The 25,956-nt window shown below is 46.3% G+C and overlaps 1 protein-coding gene across 2 annotated transcripts in view; it reads right to left on the reverse strand.

The window, feature by feature from the left end:
* Window positions 1–6,878: 6,878 nt before the first annotated feature.
* ANKRD53 (ankyrin repeat domain 53) overlaps window positions 6,879–25,956 on the reverse strand; it is a 159,807-nt gene continuing 140,729 nt past the window's right edge. For both annotated transcript variants that reach the window (XM_085642707.1, XM_085642708.1), the window contains one exon: window positions 6,879–10,449. In XM_085642707.1, the coding sequence (XP_085498833.1) occupies window positions 9,697–10,449 (753 nt within the window). In that variant the 3' untranslated portion in view covers window positions 6,879–9,696. The remainder of the gene's footprint in view (window positions 10,450–25,956) is intronic.

Raw genomic sequence — 25,956 nt, forward strand, 5'->3', positions numbered from 1 at the left:
GGGATGCCTCCCAGACCATCAATTGGTATATTTCAAAACTAAAGGATCAACAATATTATCCTTTGTGGTTTTCTATTTAACCTTGATTGAATCTTATATCTTTGTTATATACACTTATTTTTCAAACACCCCTCGTCTAGCTTGTTAATTTAGCAGTACCTCACAATTGATAGGCATTTATACTCTAAGACTTCTTTCAAATCCTTATATTCAAAGTCTATTATAAACGCAAATGTTACAAAGACAGACATGTATATGTAGACATTTTTTGTCAAAACATTTCAGCAAATAACATGTCATGTTTACATATAACATAAAACACATATACCACAACATGGAATCACACATATGCATCACCAGGATGCTCACTTCTAGTTTTGTATAGAATAGCAGCCACAAATATGCATAGCAGACATGAATCGTTCTGTGATATATTAACATAAAACAAGTAGTATCTTGTCAACGAATTAGTGTGTCCAATTTTTTGTTTCCACTTTTTTACGTCCTGGGACAGACCACTGTAATGTCCTCCTATATTTTAGAATATTCGTATTACTCTATGGTCCTGGAAAGGTCAGAGATATTATTACATAATTTTTATTGGTACACCTTTACAAGTGCTTTCAGCCTGGTGCCAACCATGCACCTGCCAATAGTTATGATATACTCTTGGCCTTTGTATATGGTACGTGTTCTGGAAGGTCTCGCGTGACGCCAATGGAAAAGACGAAAAGAGAGAGGTCCCGAAATTAGAAAACAACTACAACCAAAAGAAAGAAGACGAAGAAGCAAATGGTCTCTCCAGACACAATCTGGAGACCTTTTTCCTCAAACTGACACAAACTACATCATTGTAATGAATGAATCAGACAACACGTGTCCCTAAAAAGAACATCTGGCCCTGAAGAAGACCTTCCAGAACACTTACATGAGGTCTACATTGGAAGGTCGAAACGCGTTGGCGTACCATATACAAAGGCCAAGAGTATAACATAACTATTGGAAGGTGCACCTCAAATTAATCCCTTTTATCGAAACTGCAAGTGGTCCAAAACACTGCGGCCCATACGGTAAACAACTTGCCTCCTAGGACTCCATCAGCCCCTACACTCAGAGTCCTACATTGGCTCCCCATTCGCAAGAGAGCACTGTTCAAACTGCTTAGCCTGACCCATAAATCCTTTTCTGGCTCGGTCCCAAAGTACCTTCAGTATAGACTCACTCCTTACATCCCAAATAGGAAGCTGCGATCAAGCCATCAATCTCAACTATGTCCACGGCACCTTTACACAGCTAAGCATGGGGGCAGAGCCTTTTCTTATCTTGGCCCACTCCACTTGGAATAAACTTCCTCTGTTCATCCGTGTGTGTTTAAGTCTATCTGAATTTTAAAAAACACCTTTTAATGCTGCATACACACAAAAAGAAGCTACCCTGAGTCAGTGTGTGATTCTAAGATGGAAAAAGGCGCACTACACTTTCTTCTGTGGGGTGCTGGGCATATAAAAAAATTTGAAGGACTGTCCTCACACACCACCAGGTGTCATGCTTCATCATCGGCAGTCCTCGCTCTCTAAAAACTGCGTTTGATAGAGAGCGTGCCTTCACCTGGAGACAGGGAGGCACTTCTAAAACTAAGTGGGGGCCTGTGAAGAGAAATGAGTGATTTAAAAATTAATGCAAACTCCAAATGTAATTTATTTATAAGGGGTTTGCTTAATATTAAAAGCTGGATTGTGGGGACACGGGGGTTTAGTACCCCATCCCCATCAGTGCCGACAACATGTTTCTGCCCAAGTGGCCAGGATGGTCCATGGCATTCATGAGAACATGATTTAAGGGCTCCTATCTAGTCTCTAAAGACTAAGATATATCCACCAGGTAGGTTGACCTTTGTCAAACACTACTGTGGAAACTTGAAAACTGTAAAATAATGGTTAACAAAGGGTTTTAACTCCAAGAGAATAGAAGACTTAGACTTGCACTATGTAGATAAACATTGTAATTCATGTGGATGGGAACACGTGTCACTGCAAACGAGGTGCACATCAAAAACAAATACTGTGAGTCCAGCTCAGAATCTTCCCCAGGTTAGGGTTTGGGATGTCCCATGGGAAGGGGGGAATGAGGGACCCTTGTAGGGGCACGAAACAATAACCGAGAGGCCCTTTTGGAACATCAAGAAAAACAGGAGAATGAGAGGGTTGTATGTGTCACGACATACACCCTATTTTTAACAAAGTCCAAACCATAATACAAAAGCACTGGTGCATCCTGAATGGAGCAGGGAAACAATGGCTCGCACCCCTGTTCGCATTCAAGAGGAACTCAACCATCCGCGGCAAACTGGTCCATGCGAAAACACCATCACCACCAATTCAGACTCAGCAAACCTTATGGGATCATTAACAACCAGTAGGTCACTACACACATGGAAACTGCGTGGCATGCCAGTACACCCACCACACTTCAGAATTACAAAAAAAGTGCTTAATTTTTGCTATCCTAATTTTGATATAGTCTGAAATATCTGTAAAGTTCATTGACTGACATTTAATTGTTGTTGTTTGCTAGAAAATAAAGCATTTCCTTTTACACTTTCCCAGTAAGATTGTCACATAAATCCTCTCACTTTGAAGACAGAGAAAGAAAAGTAAACACCGAGCTCCATCAGAAGACAGATCCTGACATCTGACCTCTGTCTTTGAATGCACAGCAAATGTGACAAGAACAAGATTTGAAGGTCACTTTACAGAAAGCGAGCACTTGTGGAAGAATACAGTAAATAAGCTATGCTCCACCGGAGGGGCGAACTCAAGCTGGACAGCCTAAAACAAATAAAGCCAGCAAATAGCAAGCAATTGTGAGTTACAAAACACAAAGCCATTGGTAAGCAATGAGTGGAATGAATTCCTAGAGAAGCTTTCAGAATGTCCCCAAGAAGTTGTTAGCAATCCAGACACCTGCACTGTCTGGTAGGCTTCGTCCTAAAAAGCAGGAGGAACAGGCTGCATAATCAGTAGGTGTTAGAAATTGCTAAAAGGCGGTAGCCTACTGCCTAAATGTGTTGGGGTTGAAAATATTACACTTAAAAATGTCTGCCATTTAAATAAGTGTGCAAACGGCAATACTCCTGAACTGATAAGAGCTTGACTTGGAAAGTTAAGCACAAGAAAGCTACGATAAAGACATTTAATTTAAAAGGTTCCAAAAAATCCCATTTAAATTATGTACAAAAGTATTGCATTTATTTTCAGTTCGCAAACATACCAATGCTCCTGATTTAGGTGGCATGTTGCTGATTTCTTAAAATCATAATTGACAGTATTATAGGTGTCTGCCTTTTAAAAGTTCATATGCTACTGGAAGTTCAGGAAAAAGTAAATTGTGCTCTTTCTCTTCACAGTGTGCCACTTATTCTTTTTAAATTATTGGTTTACTCTCCCTTCCTTTGATTCACTTTTGTTGGTCTTGCTGCTTCCACTCTACAGGACTCGGTCCTTGGAGGGGCGGGACTGGGCCTGGACAGAGGAGGGGATTGGGGACCTGGAGCCCTGGCAGGCGCAGTGACACTTTAAGGGAAGAAGAGGCAGCAGGGTCTGGCTAGGAGGTCGTCCACAGTACAGGGTGGTGCACGTAGTGTCTTGACAGTCGTCACAGCCAGGCCAGGGAGTTTTAGTTCTCCTGTTAGGGCGCTGTGCCATGAGCAGGCAGAGGGGGCGCTAAGTGGGGTTGATACCAGCCGCATGTTGAGGCTATTGAATTCTGGGCAGCTTTTGGCTTGGATAACACACCGGGAAACGCCCGTTCTCCTGTTCTTCATCTTACGACTCCCCAGGGGCAAGATGTTTACACACAGAACTGTGAAGACCCTTAGGGACCACCTGGTACAGGTGTATTGTAGCCCTTGGTGGCTGAACTCAGAGAGTGTAACTGATTTTATGGCAGATCTACCAATTCCAAGGTTGGAGGATGTTGCAGCCCAAGAACTAGATGGTGATCTAACACTGGAGGAGGCAGACTAGCCCTTGCTTGGCTGCTGTAGGGAAGACACCAAGAAACAATGGCTTCCCCGCAGAGTTTTATCAGGATTTTACCCCGGTCCTCACACAGTGGCTGTTTGAGGTGTATCAGGAGGACCGAAACACCGGCATGCTGCCCCCGTCTATGTGGGAGGGCTGCATCTCTATGGTTTTGAAGCCTGGTGATGCCGCCTCAGATCCATACGCTTATCATCCACTCACAGTGATAAACACGAATACAAAGGTTCTTTGTAAGGCATTGGCCATTAGGCTGCGCCCGGTGATTTCTCAATTGGTCCATGAGGATCAGTGCAGTTTTATCCCGGGAAGTAATATTGCCATGAACCTGAGACGACTGATGCATGTTCTGCATGAAGTGGAGGGTAGGGAGAAGAAATTGGCCATGGTATCCATTGTTATTGCTACGGTGTTTGACACAGTGGATTGGCACTATCTTATGAGAGTGTTGGAGGAAATGGGGTTTGGTAGGCACTTTCGGGCATGGGTAAGTTTGTTGTATACTGCACCAATGGCCAGGTTGAAGGTTAGTCACAGTCACTTGTGCTCTGGCTCTTAGGTGGTGGGTAGAGGTACGTGTCAGGGTTGCCCCTTATCGCCTCTTCTCTTTGCCATAGCACTCGAGCCCCTGGCAATACAAATTCGATCAGACTATGCTGGAATGGGGATCAGGTGGGGGATAATAATCATCTGGTTTCTCTTTATGCAGATGGCACCCCCTTTTATCTTACGGCCCTCTGGTAGTCCTTCCTCTTCTCCCACAATATTTGGATGCTTTTGGGGACCTTATGGGTCTTAAAATTAATCATGGCAAATCGCTGTTATTCATGCTGGTTGCTTTGGCTGCCCGTGAACCAGCCTCCATGCCCGCCCTGCCACAGCGCTGGGAAACTGATCAGTTCCGTTATCTGGGGATCATGGTGGTGTGCAACTCCCAAAAGCGAAAGCATTATAATATTGATTGAATCACAGTCATGTGCGTCGGTGCAATTTTGGAATACCCTCCCTCTGTCCCTGATGGGTAAAGTGGCCGTGGCCTAGATAGCGTTTTTGCTGTGATGCATGTACACTATGCAACATTCATTTGACACCCTTCCCCAGGCTGCCTTTCAGAGAATGATCCACAATGGTATCCCACCTAGTATAGGCACTATTCTCAACTCACAGGGCACGAACCGCTCATGCGCGGTGAAGGAAGCAATTACTTTTTTTTAAATAACCCTCACACACTCTAGTAGTGTCATGCTTCATCATCGGGTTCACCCTGAGTTCTAAAGGTCAGGGTGGGCTCGACCGTATTTCAGGGAGCACTTAAAAGAAATAGGCCCGGGTGGTTTAGCAAATTTTCCCTTAGCTTTGGCCACTTAAATCACAGTGTCCTTATGAGTGCATCTAGGATTTTTCCTGAGATGGTTTGCCATCAACTATGCAGACAGGGAGCCAGCGGCATGTAATTATAATCAGGGGAAGATAATAAAAGTTGTTAATTTCCCTTTCAGATTAATGTTCAACATTTTATTGGAAGCTAAATCTGAGTTGTTAAATCTTGGTGTCCATTTAGTAGGTAAACTAACCCCTGCAGTATGACCAGAAACCAGACCTATCCTTGGGTATCAAGACCAGTTGGCTTCAGGACAGATATTTCAGAAATTATAGCACATTTGATATGACCTATTATCGCTCCTTACTAATTAAGTAGCTCAGTGAGAAAATAAGACACATACTCTGAAAGGTCTTCTTCCCAATAAAGACTCTAGATGAAATCGGAAGCAATATGAAACTGTTATGACAGAGCGAAGGGAAAAGTGGCGTTTAACCGCCCAGTCAACTGGAAGGTTTTAAACAAGGATATTCCAACCATTCCTAAAATGGAGTGGAAGGCAACCATATTGGCTTGTAGCCCCCACCCCTCAATGGGCTTGTGGTACAATTAATACTAGAAAAAATATAAGAGGATGTCCTTCTTGGAAATGGCTATGCTGAATGGTCTTGCAAATTTTTTAAGTTCTTTTACCCATTTCCACAGACACTGAAATTTGAGGCCTATGTGGCTTCATAGACTCAGAAATTAAATGAGCGTTGAAGAATGGATTTGTGGTAAATGTTAGGTAATGGGTGATTTAAATGATCAAGACAATTTTCGGACAGTCAAGGAAGCAAACGACAAGTTCAAAACCCAACCAGGATAGTTTTTGATACGCTTGCCTGGTTACTACTGCTGGGCTTATGTGGGAGGGTTTCCTTTGAAGGACACTTGAGGTTAATGTAACTTCACTTCCAGGTGAGGGGTGATAGCCATCTTTTTTTAAATTTATTTTTATTAAACATAGTATAAAGCATCACATTAAAAAATCGTTGCAAGCAGCCAAGTGCGGTTAGAGTATCAATACAGCAGAGTATTGCAATTGTCCCGCTCTAGATCTTATATCCTATTTCAGGTTCAACTATCCAGTCGTTCCCGGACGGCCACTCCTGGAGCCATGCCCCCCAACACGGAGGACGGGGGATGCATATGTTCTGTCTGTGAGTATTCCATTTTCCCCAAATCTGCTCCCATTTCTTAGGGCATCCCCTGCTTTCATATACGGATTTCTCTGCCACCATGCACCAGTTCATGTCTTGCTTACATTCTGCTAGTGTAGGCGTTGTTGATGTCCCTCATCTCTGGGCCACATTTTGTTTAGCAATCATTGCCTCCATAGTTGCCCAAATTCATTCTTTGCAGTTGAGATCTGTATCATCGCATACATTGAGAATACACCATTTAGGCGAAGGCTGCAAGTCTACCCCTCACGCCCCTTGTAAGCACTGTATTGTAACCTCCCAATAGGTCCTAATCTCCGGACATTCCCATAGAATATGACAGAAAGATCCCTCCCGCCCGCAACCTCTACGGCACTTGGAATCTAACACTCTTACCATTTTCACTAAGGTATTACGTGATAGGTAGGATATGTGAAATAATTTTAGTTGAACTAGTCTGAGTTTTTACGATTTCGCTGAGTCTTTGGGGGAAGCCATGGCCTCCAGCCAGTGTTCATCTTCTAATATCCCTAAGTCTATGTGCCAGCTTTCACGAAGCCATTGGAGGGAGTCAGTGGAGTTATTTATTATTTTTTGATAAGTCAGGGAGATTGCTCTACAATGTAGGTAGTCAGTTAATAATCTGTCCTCTAGTGGGGTTGCCTCCAGGATGTTGCTTCCTCGCGGTATGGCAGTATGTAGGACGTGTCTTATTTGTAGGTACCGGAATGTTTCCGAGTTTGCTAGGCCATATTCTCGCTGTAGGTCCGTAAGTGGGACGACATCGCCTCTGGTTCACATGTCTCCCACTTTAGAGATTCCTATATGATCCCAACTGTCAAAACCTGGGCAGTTACGTAGTAGTCCGAGTGTTTCAGTGTCCCAGAGTGGTGTAGCTTGGGTTATTTTGGCGTGCCATCCTAAAGCCTTGTGTACCTTGGGCCAAAGTGCAACTGTGTGTTCCCAGGGGCCAGTCATGGTGTGATGTTTGGGGTTGGTATATAGTGCTCGGGCATATCCCTCTGGTCCCAGAATGTGTCTGTCCATTTGATATGCGGGGTCATCTTGCGAGCAGTGCACTGATTGATTGACTACTGCTAATTGTGCCGCCCAGTAGTAAACCTGAATATTAGGTCATGTGATCCCTCCATCATACCACCCTCTCACAATCTTGCGTGTGGCTATCCTCAGAGGTTTCCCGTCTCAAAGCAAGGTCCTAACCTCATTTTGTATTGCTCTGAAATAAGATTCATGTACCCGGTACGGCTATTCTGTAGCGCATAAAGGAATCTCGGGAGCGCTTTCATTTTAAAGAGAGCTGCTCGACCCAGTAAGGAGAGCGGTAATGATATCAAGTGTTTGACGTCTCTTTGCAGTCGTTGCAAGGGGACTAGCAAATTATGGGTGTGAAAGAGATCAGGGTCTGTGGATAGATTTATACCGCACATCCAGATGACAGAACTGGGGTCGGACCTCGCAGTATATAGACAGTGGATTTGGACCAGTTGATCTTATACCCGGAGCATTTGCCGAAATTTGTTAAAATGTTGATAATTCTATGGATAGAGAAGCACGGTGCTGCGACATATAACGTGTCATCAGCATACAGAGATATTCTGTCTTCCCAGTCAGCAGTCCATCGGAGACCTCGGATATGCAGGTCTCCTCTGACCCATGTCACTAGTGGTTCAAGGATGAGCAAGAAAATTAGCGGCAATAGGGGGGCAGCCCTGTTTTGTACCCTGCGTGAGAAGGAACGAGTGTGAGGCTCGACCATTCACCACCATCTGCGCCAGTGGGTCTGCATGCAATAATCAGAGCAACGCCAAGAATTCAGGCCCAAACCCTAGTCTTTCCAGGACTGCAAATCGATATGGCCATTCGACCATGTCGAAGGCCTCATGGGTTATCTAGGGATAATATTGCCGAATCCTCTCATATAGTATCTACTCTGCCTAGCACCCCATGTAGTCGGCGCAGGTTAAGCGCAGTATTTCGCCCCAAGGGTGGTAGCTATCTTGATGCTTTACAACAAGCCCTGTAGAGATGAGACAAGATGGATGGTCGAGCCAAGTTGCAAAGATGTTGGGGAGCAGATACTAGACTGAACGGAATGGAATAGAAGACTTAACTATGACAAAACTATAGCAACTGTAACACCACTCGATATTACTACACACAATATAAGTCCAGACACAGGACCTACTTTGCCCTTTTAATACTGTAAAATGTGTATCCATCTCATACAGACAGCTGTCCCAGGTACCTTGAAAGAAATGCAGATTCTATACATATCATCTGACTATTCCTGATGGTGGAAGAGTCCTGTGGCTGTGAAGTAACACATTAAGATGTCTGCCTCCTTGACTCAGTGTCTACTTAGCCTGTATCAAATGTATACGGTATCGCTTTCCCTTCTTCCAGCAAAGAGTTGGATGCAAATCTCAAGCTTGTCCTTTGATGGGTACTTACATCACCGCAGACAATAGGTGGCGGTGGAACAGATCTTTACGACAAGAGTGTACAATGATGATAAATTAACAAAAGATCTAAGCGATTGGAGGGAATTGACTGCACTACTGGACAGGGAGAGGCAAAGGAACCGCCTTCTCAATAAAATATTAAAATCTATGGCTATGTGCGGGATTGTACCTTGATTATGAATGTGCTGCCCAGTTTCATTACTTGAAGATATGTTATGATGTATGATTAACTACAGAATTCCTGTCTAAAGCTTAGCTAGTATATGTTTATTTGTTTTCTATAAATTCAATAAAATATATATTTATTATGTATTTGACCATTTTATTGTACTTTCTAAACATCATGTTCACACTCTTTAGCATGGGTCATTGTGTCCTTTTGTAATTTTTTAAAATATAAAAAATAAATATATTTAAAAAAATCTGCCTAGTTTGTGATCTTACATTATTTCACAGTTTAGGACAGCTGCCACAGAAAACACTGCACCCTTTGGAACCCATCATCACAGCCTTACGTCTCAAACGAAATGGAACAAGATACTGCTTCACCCATGGTAAATATTGCCTGTGTATTTTACCTGAACTCATACACAAATTGACAGGTAGCTGGGCTATTATTTGACACTTCTTCACAACGCTTCTGTATGTTCCTAGCTACTACTGTAACTTGCTGTGGAGGAGGGCCTGGGCTCGCCTGCACCCATGCCAAATGGATCTAAGGTTTCCCGAAGGTGCATTCCCACTTCTGACTCCTGTCTAAATCCTTGAGCCGGCATTCGTTTCCTCTTGACGTCAAAAATGTGGTTTGCCTTGAATTCCTCTGGCATTTTTATTCTATGCAATGCAGCCCTTGGCACAACGCTTCTCCTCATTTCGTCTTTGGTTAACTTGGTTGGCGGGGAGATGCTTCCCCTGCTGTGTAGTTGAATATTTGGTTTATCAAACATATCTTTGGCGTAGGACAGATAGGATCCGAAGTCAAAGTTCTTCAGATCCTCTAGTGTGATTTCCTTCTTGAGGCCAGTACTTGTACGCTGTGTGGCATCATAAAACATCTTTTCCTTCAGATCTTCTTTGACTGGCGTCTTCCTCTCTGCCGCCTTTCTATCGGGTACCACTGGATGTGGTGGACTTTTACCTTTTGTTGGAGACTTCCCAGTAGAACCAGTCTCCTCCTTCTGAGGCTCAGGTGGAGGATGCACCACGACTTCTCTTTGATACTGCTCAGCTTTGTGAAGCAGTTTTTCGATGATCCCATGCCTTTTTTTAGTTCTGCGTGGGCCGTGGCTGTCAGTGTCTGGAGATAGTCCAGCTTCCAAGGATGCCTTCTTACACTTTTCTTCAAAGCGCTTATTCTCCAGCCAATCGCAGAAAGCCATCTGGCAGAAAAGGTCTTGTTCTTTCTGTAATAAAAGCAGATATGTCAATGGCATTGTAAATTATCATGGGTTATACACCCATCCTCTTTGGTCAATAGGAAGAGGCTTTCAGACTATAAAGCCTGCAACCTTAAGAGTTTAATTTGTTAGAAAGGAAAACATAATTTATCGATTTATCATGAAGTTGCTGATTTTTAAAAAAAAACACTTTCTAATATTTTTTTTCAGAGTTTCTAATACCAATAACAGCTCAGGAGGTCATCTTCTGCCAGTTCGCTCATATGCCATTTATTGCTAGGAAGTCCTCTGTCTGTTGTTAAAAGATAGTGAGCTCAGTAATGCGGCCTATACACGCCTCTACTAGCAGCAAATTAATACTTCGCATCTATACTCAGGGGGTAACGTGTGTGTGTGTGTATGTGTGTTTATACTTAAGATTCATATCTTTTGTTCTCAGAGCAACCTCCATTATTGGCGCCTAGATACTATAGGGTCTATTAGGATGTAGGGCGGATCGCCACCGCCCGCATGACAGTGGTGATCCCCCTACATCATACCCCACCCGCCACCCATTTCCCCCCCGCCATATTAGTATGGCGGGGGGACCCGGCGGACCGAAAGACCGTCCGCCGTTTTCCGCTGGTTGACCAGTCAGCCGGGCGGAAAAGGGGCTAGATATCGTGGCAGTGTCTGCTAGACACCGCCATTCATAATAGCATGGGCAGCAGTGCAGGGCTTTCCATGGCGGAGACCCCGCCATGGAAAGCCATGCGGATTTTTCTTACGGGGGCCCTTTGCGGGCCCCCAGGGTATTCGGGTGGTGGGGGGTGCACATGGGGGGTACATTGTCATGGACAAGGTGGCAGGCACCGCGCGGTGCCTGTCACCTTGCGCGCGACAACGCACAACGTGCATTCCCAGCATTGTGGCGGGTGGTGCTGTGAGCACTGCCCGCCACAATGCTGCTAATAGAGGATGCCACCGCCACGGCGGCATCCTAATTGCCGGTGCGGGACCGCCGCACCACTGGCGGCCGGTCCCAGCACTGCTAGGGTGGAGGGCGGACAAAAGTCCGCCCGCCATCCTAATAGGTCCCTATGTGTCTAATTTCATATAATCAGGACTGTGTACAAAGATTATATAAACTAAAGTAAATCTGTAAGAAGAGGTATATACATTAAGGATAAGGCTCAGCTGTATATGACAATCTCCAACCAGATCTGTAATCAGGTGGATCTGTAAAGTTGCAGATTAGAGTATGGGATTAAAGACCTAGTGACCCTTGACCTGTGCCTTTAAGGAGGTTCTAACCCCAGATGGAATGTCAGAAAGACACAAGAGGACAGGAAACAAACAAACCATACCGGCCAAAGCACCTGTAGACTTCCAGTCACAGCCTCAAATTTACAATGGTTGAGAACAATAAAGTGAACAGACACTACAGAATCCAAAATGCAATGTTTCATAGTATTGTCCATCCATAAAATCATGGGTACAAAGGCACTTGTGCACCCAGAACAGCCTACAGGACACTTGGCTTATAGGAATACTTTTAATGTGTGTCTTGGAGCACGCGATATCTCACATGTGGTTAGAACATTCTTCCGGTAAATGTACATCAGCAAGGGACTAGAGTCTTGGGCTGAGGATCCATCAGTGCCCATGTGAGGGGGAATCGAGTGATTAGGGGCAGTGGCGTAACAACACTGCAGGGCCTCCCCTGTAAGGAATGTTGAAGGGGTCCCCTGCTAGTCCCACCCACCTTTTAGAAGTATGTTACCTCTGTAGCCTCCATCTGTAGGCGTTTCAGTGACAGTTGTGGCTGGCACGGATCCGTAGTGGGGCGGGGGGCGGGCAGGAGCGGGAGAGGCTGAGAGGGTGATGTAAAAAAAAAAAAGTTAAAAACGTACCTTCTCACCGCTTTCCCGCACGGCGCCTCAGTCTCTCCTCTGAGTTTGGGGCCGGAACAGGAAGCAGCTAGGCTCCCTCCCCTAAGCAAATCGCAACGCTGCAACACAGCGTTGTGATTGGTCTAAGTGCTATGGATCGGCACTCAGCCAGGGAGTGGGGGCCTGGGCATGTTCTCCACGCAGGCTGTAATGCAGCCTACATGGAGAACATGCGAAGTGAGCATGACTGTTTTGGACAGCCACAAAGGGCCGGCCAAACAGTCATTGCGCACTTAGAGTGGGCAAACCACTCCTTAGGAGATCTGTTGGGGTCTGGAAGGGACAGCTGCTTCACTATAAACCGGTAAGAGGAACAGCTCTGCCCAACTGGTGGTTCCTGTGCCTGTTGAGGGCCTCATTCTGAGTGCCCCAGGGTATCACCCGGTTACTCAGCCTCCCGGAGTTACTAAAACTAAGGGTACCGGTACCTACAGAGGGCAGAGTTAACATGAGTTAACAGGTACTACAGGCGGGACCCTAAGGTCCCCGGTAGAAATCAGAAGCTACTATCAGAGTCATAATATTCAAATTTCCCTGGTTGTTCCTAATTTCATAGCCGCTGTTTTACACAGCTTACCTGACCCACTGTAATGTCTTAAGCACTCTTCGTGAAGGCCTTCGTGGTGGTGCTACCGCTAATAATGCTCCAGTGGAGCCTTCAGCGGCTCCTCCAGTGCACAATCACTGGTGGCGGTGAATCCACCACAAGGCCACTGCTAACAGTGCAGAGGGAGGTCTGCCCTGGTTAAGACAGGCCTCCTAAATCAGATTTCATAAGTGGGGTTTGGCATTCGAGGCATGGTGTAGCTGGACAAAAAAAACTAAATTAAACACTGGTCCCACATGCAGAGAGAAACTCCCTATCCGTATATTTAAGAAACATCCTCCAAAAAGTTTATTTCAGATTCAAGATTCATAAAACTACATAAATCATAAAACATATCCAGATAAATAAACATAGTGCAAGGGTGTTTGCGCTGGGGGAAATGATTGTTTATGTCCAGGAAGGTCTCTCTTCCTGCACATAAACAATCATTCAGGGCGTTTAACAACTTCAAGTTGTTTTGCGCAATGCAGTTGCAAAACTTCATTTTATTGGGGATTGTTTATGTGCAGGAAGTAGCACCAAAATGCCCTTTCATTGTTTATGTGCAGGAAGGTGACCCTTTCTGCACATCATTAATCAATGGCATTTTGCAGTTTCTATGTGTGTAGCAAACATGGAAACAGCAAAAAAGAGGAGAATTAAAGCATTTCTTCTCGTTGTGCCTGTTTAAGACCAGGTGGCATATTTACAAGCCCCTATCGCCACCACAACATCACTTTTAGTGAATCCACATATTCCTCTCTCTCTCTCTCTCTTCCTCTCTCTCCCGCTCCCTCTCCTTCTCCTTCTCCCTCGCTCTCTCTCAGTGGTAAACTGCAGATCAAGTGGTAGAGTCTGCACGGTTGCCAATACAAGTTCACTTATACTTGGAAATCATCTTTAGGCCCTGGAACATACTGCAAAGTTTACACATGGACAGATATGGCTTCATGTTCTTTAAACTGCACAGAAGGTCCAGTGTGTTAATGTGCATGATATACAAAGTAGAAGGCCGTAAACAGAATGTGATGCGGCAAGGGAAGGCAATGTGGCCTTTACCAGACCGAGGTGACAGAATCAAATTTTCAAAACTGCAGATGAGTCTGGGTGAAAGGTTCTGGTTAGACTGTTTCCCATAGGGCATTTTTGAGGAGGCTCAGGTAAACCATAAACCAGTTGTGAGAATATACATGCGCTGAGTAGCAGCACTAATAGGTCGGGCGGAAGTAGTGGGAAGATTTACTTTTAGAGACACGGCTGTTGAAAGCAAGAGGAAACAACTGCATTGATCCGAGGTCATTCACACGATTGATGCATTGAGATTTCCAGACGGAAGCCTAAATGCTCCAGTTTGTTTGGAGAAGAAATCCTTCCTTGTGCGACATCTTGCAAGGCAAAGGAACTGAAGCAGGAACTGAGGCATTGTGAGACTCATGTGAAGTGGGTCCCCGCCAAGCGCACTGTGAATTTTACATTTAGACTGGTTTCTACTCTGTGGGGACTGTACAGTATGTCTATTTTTGTTGAATTTCATGTTTTGATTGTATTTCACTGATCTTAATTAGTTAGACTTATTCCTGTCTACCTTTTTTTACGTAGTTTTATATAGTGCAAACCTGACCATAAGGTATGGGGTATCCGAGCGCTTTACACGAGAACCAGTTGCGTTACATGAGGACACATTCATTTTTGTTAGGTACGGGGAGATGAAGTGATTTGCCCAGAATCACAGGATGTTACGCGTCCTTGCCGAGACTCGAACCCGGTTCCCCAGATTTGAGGTCGACCACCCTATTCATTAGGTCAACTCCACTCCCCAAAGGCGTAGAGCCCTTTCCTACTCTTGAGACCCGATGCTGCTTTTATTTCTGCTCATAGAGTTAATCGCTCAAAGTAGCACATTTCTGCTTTTCTTGATTGGAACCTTCATTTGGTTTTATTTGAGGTACTGTATTTGCAGACACATGCTGCATACGAATTTCCCCGGCTTTACCCAAAATCTTAGTTTAGCATTAGGGAGTTTCCCTTCAAGGGACACTGAATCCTTTGTGTTTGCCTATTGTGTCTTCAAATAACTTGGCTTTACATTTGTTGTTGACATGGGAGGCTGGTATTCTATCCTGCTGTGATCAGGTAATTACTTAATTCTGACTAACTGATTGATTTAAGCTTGTAACTTTACTAATAAAAAATATTCATGGTTTGCAAATCTACTATTCTCTGTCACTATTGTGTGGCAAGATCTGCTTCACTGTTATTGAGATGTTGCAAACTTGTTGATGTCCAGCATCATTTCTAGACAAAGATCCATCCTCGGAGTGCAGCTGTCGTCTGAAGATTTGCACCACAATTTGCACGGTGTAGATGCCGTACTTTGCCCTCCATCAGAAGTGCTGCAGCATGTGCTGAGGTAGGGGCAGGCCCAGTGAAATAAACAAGAAAGCTTTCCTAGATGTTCCTGTTTTTTCCTGTAATAGTGGAATTGGAAAGTTCTGTTTTTCAAATGTGCAGTTTAGCAGTTTCCAGCCAGCTCATGAGCTCACATCCACAATTAGAAGTGCTCTTAATTTGTAAGTAAAGTAGTTAACTCTCCCTGGTGAGACATTGTTTTTCTAAAAAGCTGGAGTTTGTAGTATCCATGGGAATGACCACAGTAAGTGTCCTGCTATCAAAGTTCAAAATGATGGGTAAGCGGTTTCCCGCGTGGAGGCAGAGGGAGAACCACTGGTTGTTGTTCGGCTCTTCCTGATATTAACTGATTCTGTGGGAACAAGAAGACTGATGATGAATGATATCTAATAATTGAGGAAATCTGTGACAGGTCAGGGTTATGTCTCAAGGGACCATGCCTCAGGTTCCAGCTTGGTCAGTGGGTATAGCAGTACCCAGTATCCTAGGAAGCTTGTTTCCGGTCCAGGGAAGGCATGGCTTGGCAGTTCGGGCTGGACTGTTCCCATGAGGCACAGGGTCAGACTGATTTGCATATGGCCAGGTCTGAACTGGGGTGGCAGAGTGGGCTAAAGAACGGTGATGGATCAAACCCAGATCTGTTGACTGGGTGTGAGTGTTTGATTGGTTCTGATGCTCCGTCCATCACCACCCCCTTTTGTACCGCTTTGGTCAGTGGGTATGGCTGCCGTGTCAAATTTTCTTTAAAGGCAAACCTTCTATGCAGGACTAGCTAACTCAGAGGGTATTAAGGAAATGCAAAATGAAATAGGGAATTGATTGAGATGGTGTTCTGTCCACACCATGGGGGAGGTGGCACCTGTGTTATCGATTAGGATGGAAGCCGAGAAGATTAGATCAACAGCACAGCCAGCTGAATGAGTGGCAGCGGGAATGCATTGAGAGGGTCTGTAGGTCTGAAGGTTAAAGATTACATCAATTGATGAGGAAGGCAATGGGTTGTCACACAAAAATAATTCACTAAGGAGGGGCATGGACTGCAGGGGGACTGGAGTAGACGCCTTCTCATGCCTCTCCACTTTACCCCGGTGTAAAAGCCTGCCGGAAGCACCCGTCGAGGGCTGAGGTGCGTCCAGCGGGTCCGTGGCCCCAAGAGGAGACCGGGGACCACCTCTCCTGTGCTATTGGGAGACAATACCTACAATCTGAATGGCGGCATGGGGAGCAGAGTGCGGTAAACCATAGACTCACCATTTTGGACAGCAGGGTAGCCTTCTCCTGGCTGCGCCACCCAGCAAGCGACCCACGGCCTTCACCACCCAGCACCTGAAGTGGCAGAGGGAAGTCTGCCATTCCCGGCATCAGTCATGTGGGACCTCATGCGGTGCCTCTTCCGTTCCCCAGCACGGGGAGAGCCTCGCATAATGTGGCACAGCCACGTGTGAACAATTTTAGTGCCCTGTCCCACCCTAGCATTGTGAGCTCCAGACGACCCCCGTCAAAGGCGCCCTGGCCTGTGCGAACAAGGGAGAGATTGGACTGATTGTGGCTGGAACGCTCCGTCAAGGGGGCCTAACCACCATTGCAGAGCACCTCGTCCCCTTATGGAACTGCCCCATGGACTTGTAAACTAGCCGCCCCCCCTCCCCCAGCCCTTAATAAAACATTTTAACATTTGGGGCCCCTGTAGGAACACAAGGCCTAATGCGACCCCTGGTCTGCCCTAAACTCTCACTGAGTGCATGGGGGAGGTATTTCTGATTCGATGACTGCAGGCTTGCTTGGGTCGTCCCCACCCAGTGAACAGGGCCTTCTGTCTGCACAACCATACCCGATTGGGTCCACATCTCACCAACCGACAACCATGTGAGTCTCGCCCGAAAAGGATGAAGCCGGACATAGTCATCTCAGTGGCCACAGACTTTAGCAAGGCCACTGCTGCTTAAACTGTGGCTTCAACTCCTGGGCATCCATCGTACCCCCTTGTCCCCCTCCCAGCACTAGTCCTGAGATCAAACTTCTCAGCTTGAACTGCCGCTCTCTAGCCAAACATTTTGCAGATGTCTACGATCTGCTACAGGACGAAGCCCCGGATGTTCTGTTCTTAACTGAGACGTGGTTGTCAACTGACATGGTGGCTGAACCAGGTCTAGTGCTTCCCATGGCTTTTAGTATTCTGACCCTTAACAGGGAGTCTAGAGGGGGTGGAATAGCAGTTATCTTTAAATCTTGCTATCGCTGCACCCTCGTCAAGGAGCCCCTGGCTGGGTGTGAGTCCGCGCATTTTGGGATTGCATTCAGCGCTAGCTACACCATGTCTGGCCTATTGATCTACTGCCCGCCAGGGCCCTCCAAAGAGTTTAGGGCTGCACTTGTTGAGGATGTGAGCCCCTAAGCCATGAGAGCAGCCAACTTTATCAGTATTGGTGATCTGAATAACTCTCAAGATACTGATATTGGCAACTTCCTAGCCGATCTTGCGGCATGTCATCTATCTCAACTAGTGCAGGGTCCCACGCACTCGGCGGGCCATTTACTGGACCCAGTTTTTTTCCAACCTTTCTTTCCTGACTGTCCACACGCCTTCTCCGATGTAGCTGGCCTCCTCATTATTTAATAACTGGGGCAGTTCCATAAGGGGACGAGGTGCTCTCTGGGGTAGTGCCCGTGAGGAGCGTGCCTCAGAATCTTTCACTCAGACGCCCTTGGCATAAACGTGACATCACTCAGTTTCACGGCCTCCTTTCCACTACCATGCCCAGCATTCCAGATGACCCAGACATGGCCGATAGATCATTGTCGGATTGGATCCTCCGTGCTCTGGACTCTCTCATCCCTGTAAAGTGGTCAAAAAGTTGTAACACCAAATCTTGTCCCTGGTACAATGCTAAGCTCACCTCCTTGCATAAAGCGTGCAAAAGGCTGGAGAGAGCTTGGAGAAGGGACTATGACACAAATTTGAAGGGGTGCTAACAGGAAGCCATTAAGCAATACCATAGGGCTATTTAGACTGAACTGGCAACTTACTATGCGCATGAGATCAGGAGCAGTAATAACCCCTCCAAAAGTATCTTTTTGATACTGAAAGATCTTAAATTATCAACAGCCCTTAATACAGCCGTAATATCGTCAGATGAGCAGTGTGAGGCTCTTGCCTCCTTCTTTGTTGAGAAGGAGGCGTGGAAATGGCATTTGATAGGGTAGACTGGACATACATGAAAGAGGTTTTGGCAAAAATGGGGATGGGACCACAGTTTTTCTGCTGGGTCACTTCCAATCATCAGACACCGGTGGCCAAAATACGAGTCAGTGGCACCTTTTCTCAATGCATTAATATCAAACGCGGAACTCAGCAAGGCTGTCCGCTTTCGCCGCTTATATCTGCCCCAGTGCTAAAGCCCTTTGCTGAAGCTGTACACTCTGCTGAAGTGATACAAGGTACTAGAACTAGGGGTAGAGTCTTTAAGTTAATGATGTTTGCGGATGACATTATGCTCTCCTTAATGGACCCTGAATGATCCATGTCCCTAGTCTTGCAGGAACTTTGCATGTTACAGGCTGTCTCCAACTTTAAAATCCTCATCGCAAAATCAGAGGCTCTCCTACTGCCCAGGACAGAGAGAAATCTTGGAACGCCTAATTCCGATTTGCTGGTTGTCAGGCCATGTCAAATACCTGGGCGTTCTCATTGGCCCCCCCTTGGCCCAAGTCACCACTCTCAACTAGACACACATTCTTAAATCACTGCAGTAAGACACACAGCATTGGCGTTTGAAGCAGTTTTCCTGTTTGGGGCATCTAGAGATGGGTAAAATGAGACTCCTGCCACAGATCCTTTACTTATTCCAAACGATATTGTTACCACTGCTGCACCCTTTCTCATGCACCTCCAAACATTATTAAATAAGTTTATTCTGCAACATAAAGGCCGCATTCTCTGCAAACTGGTATGGCAGAGTGGCCTGGAGCTATCCCACCTCACTTCATCCAACCAGGCTGCTCAACTCAGGATTTTCGTAGAATGGGGCAAGAAAGATCCGCAAACAAAATGGTTCCATATCGATCAACTCATAGCAGGACTCCCATTATTGCACATCCCCTGGATGAAGAAATCCCTTTGAAGCTAGGGCCTCTACTTCTCACCAGTAACAAGAGCAGCCCTGGCAGTCAGGGACAAAGTTGCTACCCGCATGGGTTTCACCTCATTTCTGTCACTGTTCATACCTATTGTCATTAACCCAGATTTTTCCCCAGTGCAGTCGCCCTCCTAGTTTAACACATTGTGAGAACATAAATGTCTTATGGTAGGCTCCCTCTTCAAGAACCACCAAATTCTCTCCTTTGAAGAGGTTAAAAAACAATTTGGATTCATGAAACTGAACGGTTAGCACACACTCAAATAAAACATTGGGCCCCCCATCCCACTATGATGGAGAAGGCAGCTAGGCTTCTCCCGGGACCAGAGAAATTGTTTGAAGATGGACCCGATAACAGAGCCCTGATATCCACTCTCTGCCGATTTCTCACAGATTCCCCCAACGGGGATAAGACACCATGGCAGAAAAGGTGGGAGAGAGAGTTGAGATATGATCTCACACAGAAGGACTGGGACAAAACTTTCGACAGGGGATTCTACTTCGCCTCTTGATGCACCAGCAGGAAACTCTGTTTAAAATTCAGACTTATCAGTATATAATCTTAAAAAAAGTAGCACAATGGAACCCAGCAAAATCTGCCTAATGCTGGAGAGAGTATGATGCCAATGGGTATCTGGCTACACTTACTTTGGCCCTGCCACAAGCTCCATAGCTACTGGGAAAAGGTGCCTGAAAGAGACTGATGATCACTTTGGGATGCACATCCCACGAGACCCAGCGGTTATCCTCTTGGGCAAACCATACCTATTCCAATGATCCCCAAATTGATTAGGGGTAATCACATAGCCATGACCCTAGTTACAGCCCATCAGTTGATAATAACATTTCGGGGAACAGCCACTACCCTACACCACGTGACTGAATAAGCCGCCTCTGGGTAAACGCGGGACATGGAAAAATTTACAATGAGCGACAAGCACTCCACCCACATATATGAAGTCATCTGGGACGCCCTCATACGCATCTTATCCTGAGATCTCCGAGAGATAACGTGTCCAATATTTGTAAACGTACTAAGTCTCACCCTCAGTGAGCAGTCTCGACTGCCTGCCTCTTGCGAATATCACATATCAGGTAACCCAGATTCAACCCATGCTGACCCACTACCCTCACACAGAACACATGCCTCACCCATGATAAATACCGGATGTGGGTGGGAGGGTGGAGGAGGTTGTTATTGGATATTCAATCTAACTATGACTGCATTACATACCCACTTGCACACCTGCTTTCCTCACCGGCCATTGGGTTGTAGGCTAAGGTACGTGTTAAGTTCAATACCTAAAACTTAATATAAACAGTTAAACCAAAAATAAGTCACTAAGAGCCAAGGTATGGTAAGAGAGGAGAACAAGTTGAACTGCCTAAGTCGAGAAGTATGCTTTGAGTCACTATGTCTATGTCCCAAGATAGAAATAAAGGCGATAGATGGAGGTGGAAAATAGCAACAGACCAAGGTTCCAACCAGGGGCAGTTTTGTTTTAGAATGTTGGGTCCCCATCTCCCTGATTTTTAGCGTGTGTATCGCTAGTCTAGTTCTCCCCAACTCCTCCATGTTGGAAAGGGAAAACGAGCACCAGTCCAGTCAGCAAGTGACAGTGATCTTAGGGGCAAACATTACAATAAAGCATGTAATGTAATAATTTATTTTACTGAAATGCTACTACGGGGCTTCTACTGGCCTGACAAAAAATTGAGCAGGCCTACAGTGACTGTGGCAGGGTCCTATGGCAGATGGACTGCTGGGTCATGGGTTACTGTCAACGAAGCCAACAGAGGCTCTTCCAGTGGTAATCCTGCAGTTCTCCCGACTGTAAATAGAGCTGGTCTACAGTGACTGGGTCCTATGACAGTCGGACTGCTGGGTCAGGGGTTACTGTCCACGAAGCCAACAGAGGTTCTTCCAGTGGTAATCCAGCAGTTCTCCCGACTGTAAATAGAGCTGGTCTTCAGTGACTGGGTCCTATGGTGGATTGACTGCTGGGTCAGGGGCTATTGTCGGAAATGTAAACAGACGCTGTTGCAATGGTAATCCAACAATTTTCCCAATTGTAAACAGAGTGAGTGCATCACAGTTTTGGAAGAACAGAAGAATTGCTGGTTTATCTGTTCTATCACAATACAGGGTTGGTTCACCAGTGCCTCAAACAGTGTGGCTAACTTAACTGTATGTGAAATAGATCAATGGTGGTCATTGTTCACTGTACCAGTACCAGTATCATATAACAATAACAGTTACAGAAGGGACATTTTATATGGACCCAAATAGAGTTTAAGATTTAAAGATTGCACTGCTCAGATCTAACTTTAAAGATAGCGGACGGGGCAGGAAGCCTCATGAAATGGGTATTTTCAACCGTTTAATACACTGTGACTGTGGCTCTCATTTCGACTTGTCTGCAATTCTCGGCCTGGCCAGCCAAACTGCTGGTCAATGTGGGGAAAAACACCACTAGCGGTTTGTATTTCGCCCAGATATATCGCTTGCGAAAGGAAGGGAACTGCGCATTTGAAAAGGCTTGGTAATGAGAAAAACAGGCAGGAGAGCAATGGGACATCAATCCTCGGTATTAAAGCTCATTCACAAGGGGCAGACTTGGGAGGTGCAGGTGCTGGAGCGGGTAATACAAAAATTTTGTATACCCACCCCATTTTGCATGTTTATTAATTAGATTAATTAATTAATCGTAATCGAATTAATGGATTGAAGTGGAATTAACGAATCAACCTTATTAATGACTGAAATACACGTGGGATTGCTTTGCATGACTTTATTAATTTGTAAACTAAAATATGTACGCATACTAATGATAGACAAATAGAATATTGCATGATATATGTCGCTTTTTTGATGTATTTGTGATTTGTGCTTTATTTTGTAAGTATAAACCCACTTGAGTGTTGCTTAATGCTAGATAAATACACACACATATGGGTATTAGCGAGGGAATAACATTTATTTAGTCATTTCTATGTATTCATTACGTTTTGTGTTTCTTTTGCTTAAGTTGACCATTTGGTCCTATCGTATAATGGCTGCCTTTGGTGCCTAACCCGACTGCCGACGCCGAACAAGGCTTGGGTGAAGTGCGCCTGCGCTGACGGCAGCTACAGTGGCCTCGTCATGACCCTAACCAGACTGTACCCTTCAAGGTTGCCCTGGGACACAAGCCAGCTTTTCTGAAAGAACAATAATGTGCTTCTAAAAACCGTAACTATCAATTATAATGACCTCAGAGACTTTATTTTGGTGAGAATCCTGTCAGACGATTTCAATTGACCAATCAGAACATTTGAAGACCCGTTTCCGATACAATTTGTCAATGATTTTTACTATAAATTATGGTAGAATAGAGAGGTTGATGCAGGTTCGTTTCTGGCCTTTCTCGATTTCCTGACGTTATGCTCACGGAGAGGACGGTGACACTGCAGGACAGCTGTTTGCCTGAATCTTTGACGGACTGAATTAATGCCCAAACTCCTGATGATCTGAACTTACTAAATTTGATGGGCATAGATTCGCGAGACTGCCAGATTTGACATAGAGGATGACAGTTAGCCAGAATAGGTAAATATGAATGGCAACTTGATCAAATTAATGATTTAATTTGCAATATTAATATAAAGATTGAAATTGAATATCTACAGAAATGAGTTGGGTTGTTTATTCATTGAAATGTGTTAACGAAAAGGTTAATTAGAGAATTAGAAATTAAGCTAAACCAGCAACTAATTGATCCATCCCGATTTATGAGAGGAATACTAAAGGTGAAGTTCAGGGCCTAATGAGTATAAGAAGGTTGTGTAGAAATTGTCACTCATTAGGGTAAAGTGGTATTTCCTTCTCATACCAGTGTTTGGAAGATAATCGCCTCCCAAGAAACACGGATTAATGATGAGTGAATGTTGGTGTTATAGGCCCCACCAGCGAACGTATGGATAATGTGTGTATGTGAGATCTTTGGTCTGTGACGAAGGGAGGGATTTTGCACTCCACGCTGGAACAGTTTTTCTGGTAGCAGAGTTTTTTTTTTCTTTTTTCTTTTTTTTTCTTTTTTCTTTTTTTTTAGTTTCAAAAACCTTTATTTGACAAAAAGTAAACATACAGGTCAGCACAGCAGGAAGTCACATAGCCATGTGTTACCCCCCCTGATCCGCAGAAGGTGGTGGGGGGGGGGGGAAAGGGGGAGGTGCAGTTTACACGTACACGGCCATTTAGCCGACATCCCGGAGGACCGGCGGCGTTTCAAGGGGATCTACCCACAGGGAATCCCATTGCTATTACTGCAAATATCAGTGGCAGCACCAGCCCTCAGACCCCGCCGCAGACCATCATGTATGTGGGGCGATTCCACCTGTAACCTCCTTCACCAGCTAACCTGAGCCAGTCCCTGAGTTTCCGTAAAGCAAGTCCCAACGCCCCCCCCCATCCCACCCACCCCGCGCACGTCGTCTCATCACTCTCGAATCTGCGTACTGTCCCATCCGCCATCCCTGTATCCGGCTGTAAGCAGGCAAAGCAGTGCTCCACTCTCAATTCGCCGTCCACTCTGCAGCCACCCTCCGTCTCCTCCTCGATTCCACTCAAAGCATGCCACGCCCCTCCGGGTAATGCCCCGCCACACACTCAGCCCACCGGCGCGCCTCCTGAGCGTCACGCCGACCCGCCATCCAGTCATGCGTCTACCAGCGTGCGCTCCAGTATCACGCCTTCCTCCGCCTCGCCGTGTGCATCAGATCCATCGTCCTGTGGCGCTCCCCGGCCCGCCCCCTCAGCTTCCCCAGCCGTCAGATATGTTCTGTACAGTCCCCAAAAGTTCTTGGGACGGCTCTTCGGGGGCAACAATTCACTATATGTCTCCGCTTGCGTGCAGCAATACAGCATATCTCTGACCCAGCGTTTTTTAGTGGGGAGCGGCCCCCTCATCCAGCACGACGCCACAACGCGCCGAGCCATTAAAAGCGCTATATCCGTCAGGCGTCTGAGCGCCCGCGGGAGTGGCCTGGAGAAACCCAGCAACGCCAGCGCCGGGCTAGGCTGTATGTCCTTTTCTAGTATCAGGCTCAGTTCCAGGAACACTGCTGTCCAGAACCGGGCTATACCCGGACAGTGCCAGGCCATGTGTATGAAGTCCGCTACCGGGATATGGCAGCGTTCGCACTCTGCCGATGGGCGAAGCCCGTACCTGTGCAGTCTCTCTGGGGTGTAATAGACCCGCTGCAGGAACTTAAAGTGTATCAGCCGGTGCCTACCGTTTAACGACACCCTTTTAGTGCTAGAGCAGCAGTAGGTCCACATCTCGTCCGTTATTTCCATTTGTAGGTCGGCCTGCCACATCTGTCGCGCCGCCGAGCACTCGGGCGCCCGGTGCTTGTCCCCAAGTTTTTTGAGAGTCGAAACGAGTTTGGCTGGGGCCACCGTTTTGATGACATATGTAAGTTCCGGGACCTCTGGCGGTTCCTCCAGGCCCGGCCCCAGCAGGGCAGACAGCGCACCACGGACCCTATGGAATTGGAAGCGCTGGAGCTGGGTAGCCCCAGGCCGGGCCGAGCAGATCTGTTCCCACGTCTTAACCACCCCATCCTGGAACAGGTCCGCCAGTTTGGCGATGCCCAAGGAGCCCAGCGCCCGTCTCACCCCAGCGTCCCTCAGTGGAGGGAGCCAGAACGCCCACTCCACTCTCATCAGTGGGGAATACAGTAGATCGCAGTCCTGCGCCCTCCGGATCGCGTGCCATGCATGGTTCGTGGCCTTTAGGGAGTCCAATGTTCCCACCCTGCGGTCCACCGGCTGGAAGACAGTTGCCGGGAGGGGAAGCGGTTCCGCAAATAACCGCTCCATCAGCACATGCGGTATATCCGTGGTGGCATGGATCCACGTATGTAGGTGGGCCGCCTGCGCTATCCTATAATACCTTTCCAGGTCAGGGGCCCCAAGTCCCCCCATCTCGTAGGGGAGCGCCAGGACCTTCCACTGCACCCTGGGCTGCTTACCGCCCCAGGCCAGCCGAACCAGGGTCTGGGTCAACTGCGCAAAGAAAGCCTTAGAGAGTACAATAGGGATGTTTGTGAAGAGGAATAAAAATCTCGGCAGAACCACCATTTTCATGATGGCCACTCTGCCCATCAGCGACAGAGGGAGTTTAATCCACACCTCTACGTCGTCAACAAGTTTGGAGTAGGCTACCCCGTAGTTTTCCCGGAGCAGGACCTCCGGGTCCTTGTGCAGCTGGATCCCCAAGTATCGGACAGAGTCAGTTGTCCACTGTAGGGGGTATTCCATAGGGAACGGCACTGTGAGCGGGGTCAGTGGGAACGCCAGCGACTTATTCCAGTTCACCTGGAGGCCCGAGAGAGCCCCAAACCGGACTACCTCTCTCAGCACGGAGGAGAGATTTTCCTCCGGGTTGCGGACGTAGAGTAACGTATC

This window comes from Triturus cristatus, chromosome 2_2 (assembly GCF_964204655.1).
Source record: "Triturus cristatus chromosome 2_2, aTriCri1.1, whole genome shotgun sequence".
In the NCBI taxonomy this organism is placed as follows: Eukaryota; Metazoa; Chordata; class Amphibia; order Caudata; family Salamandridae; genus Triturus; species Triturus cristatus.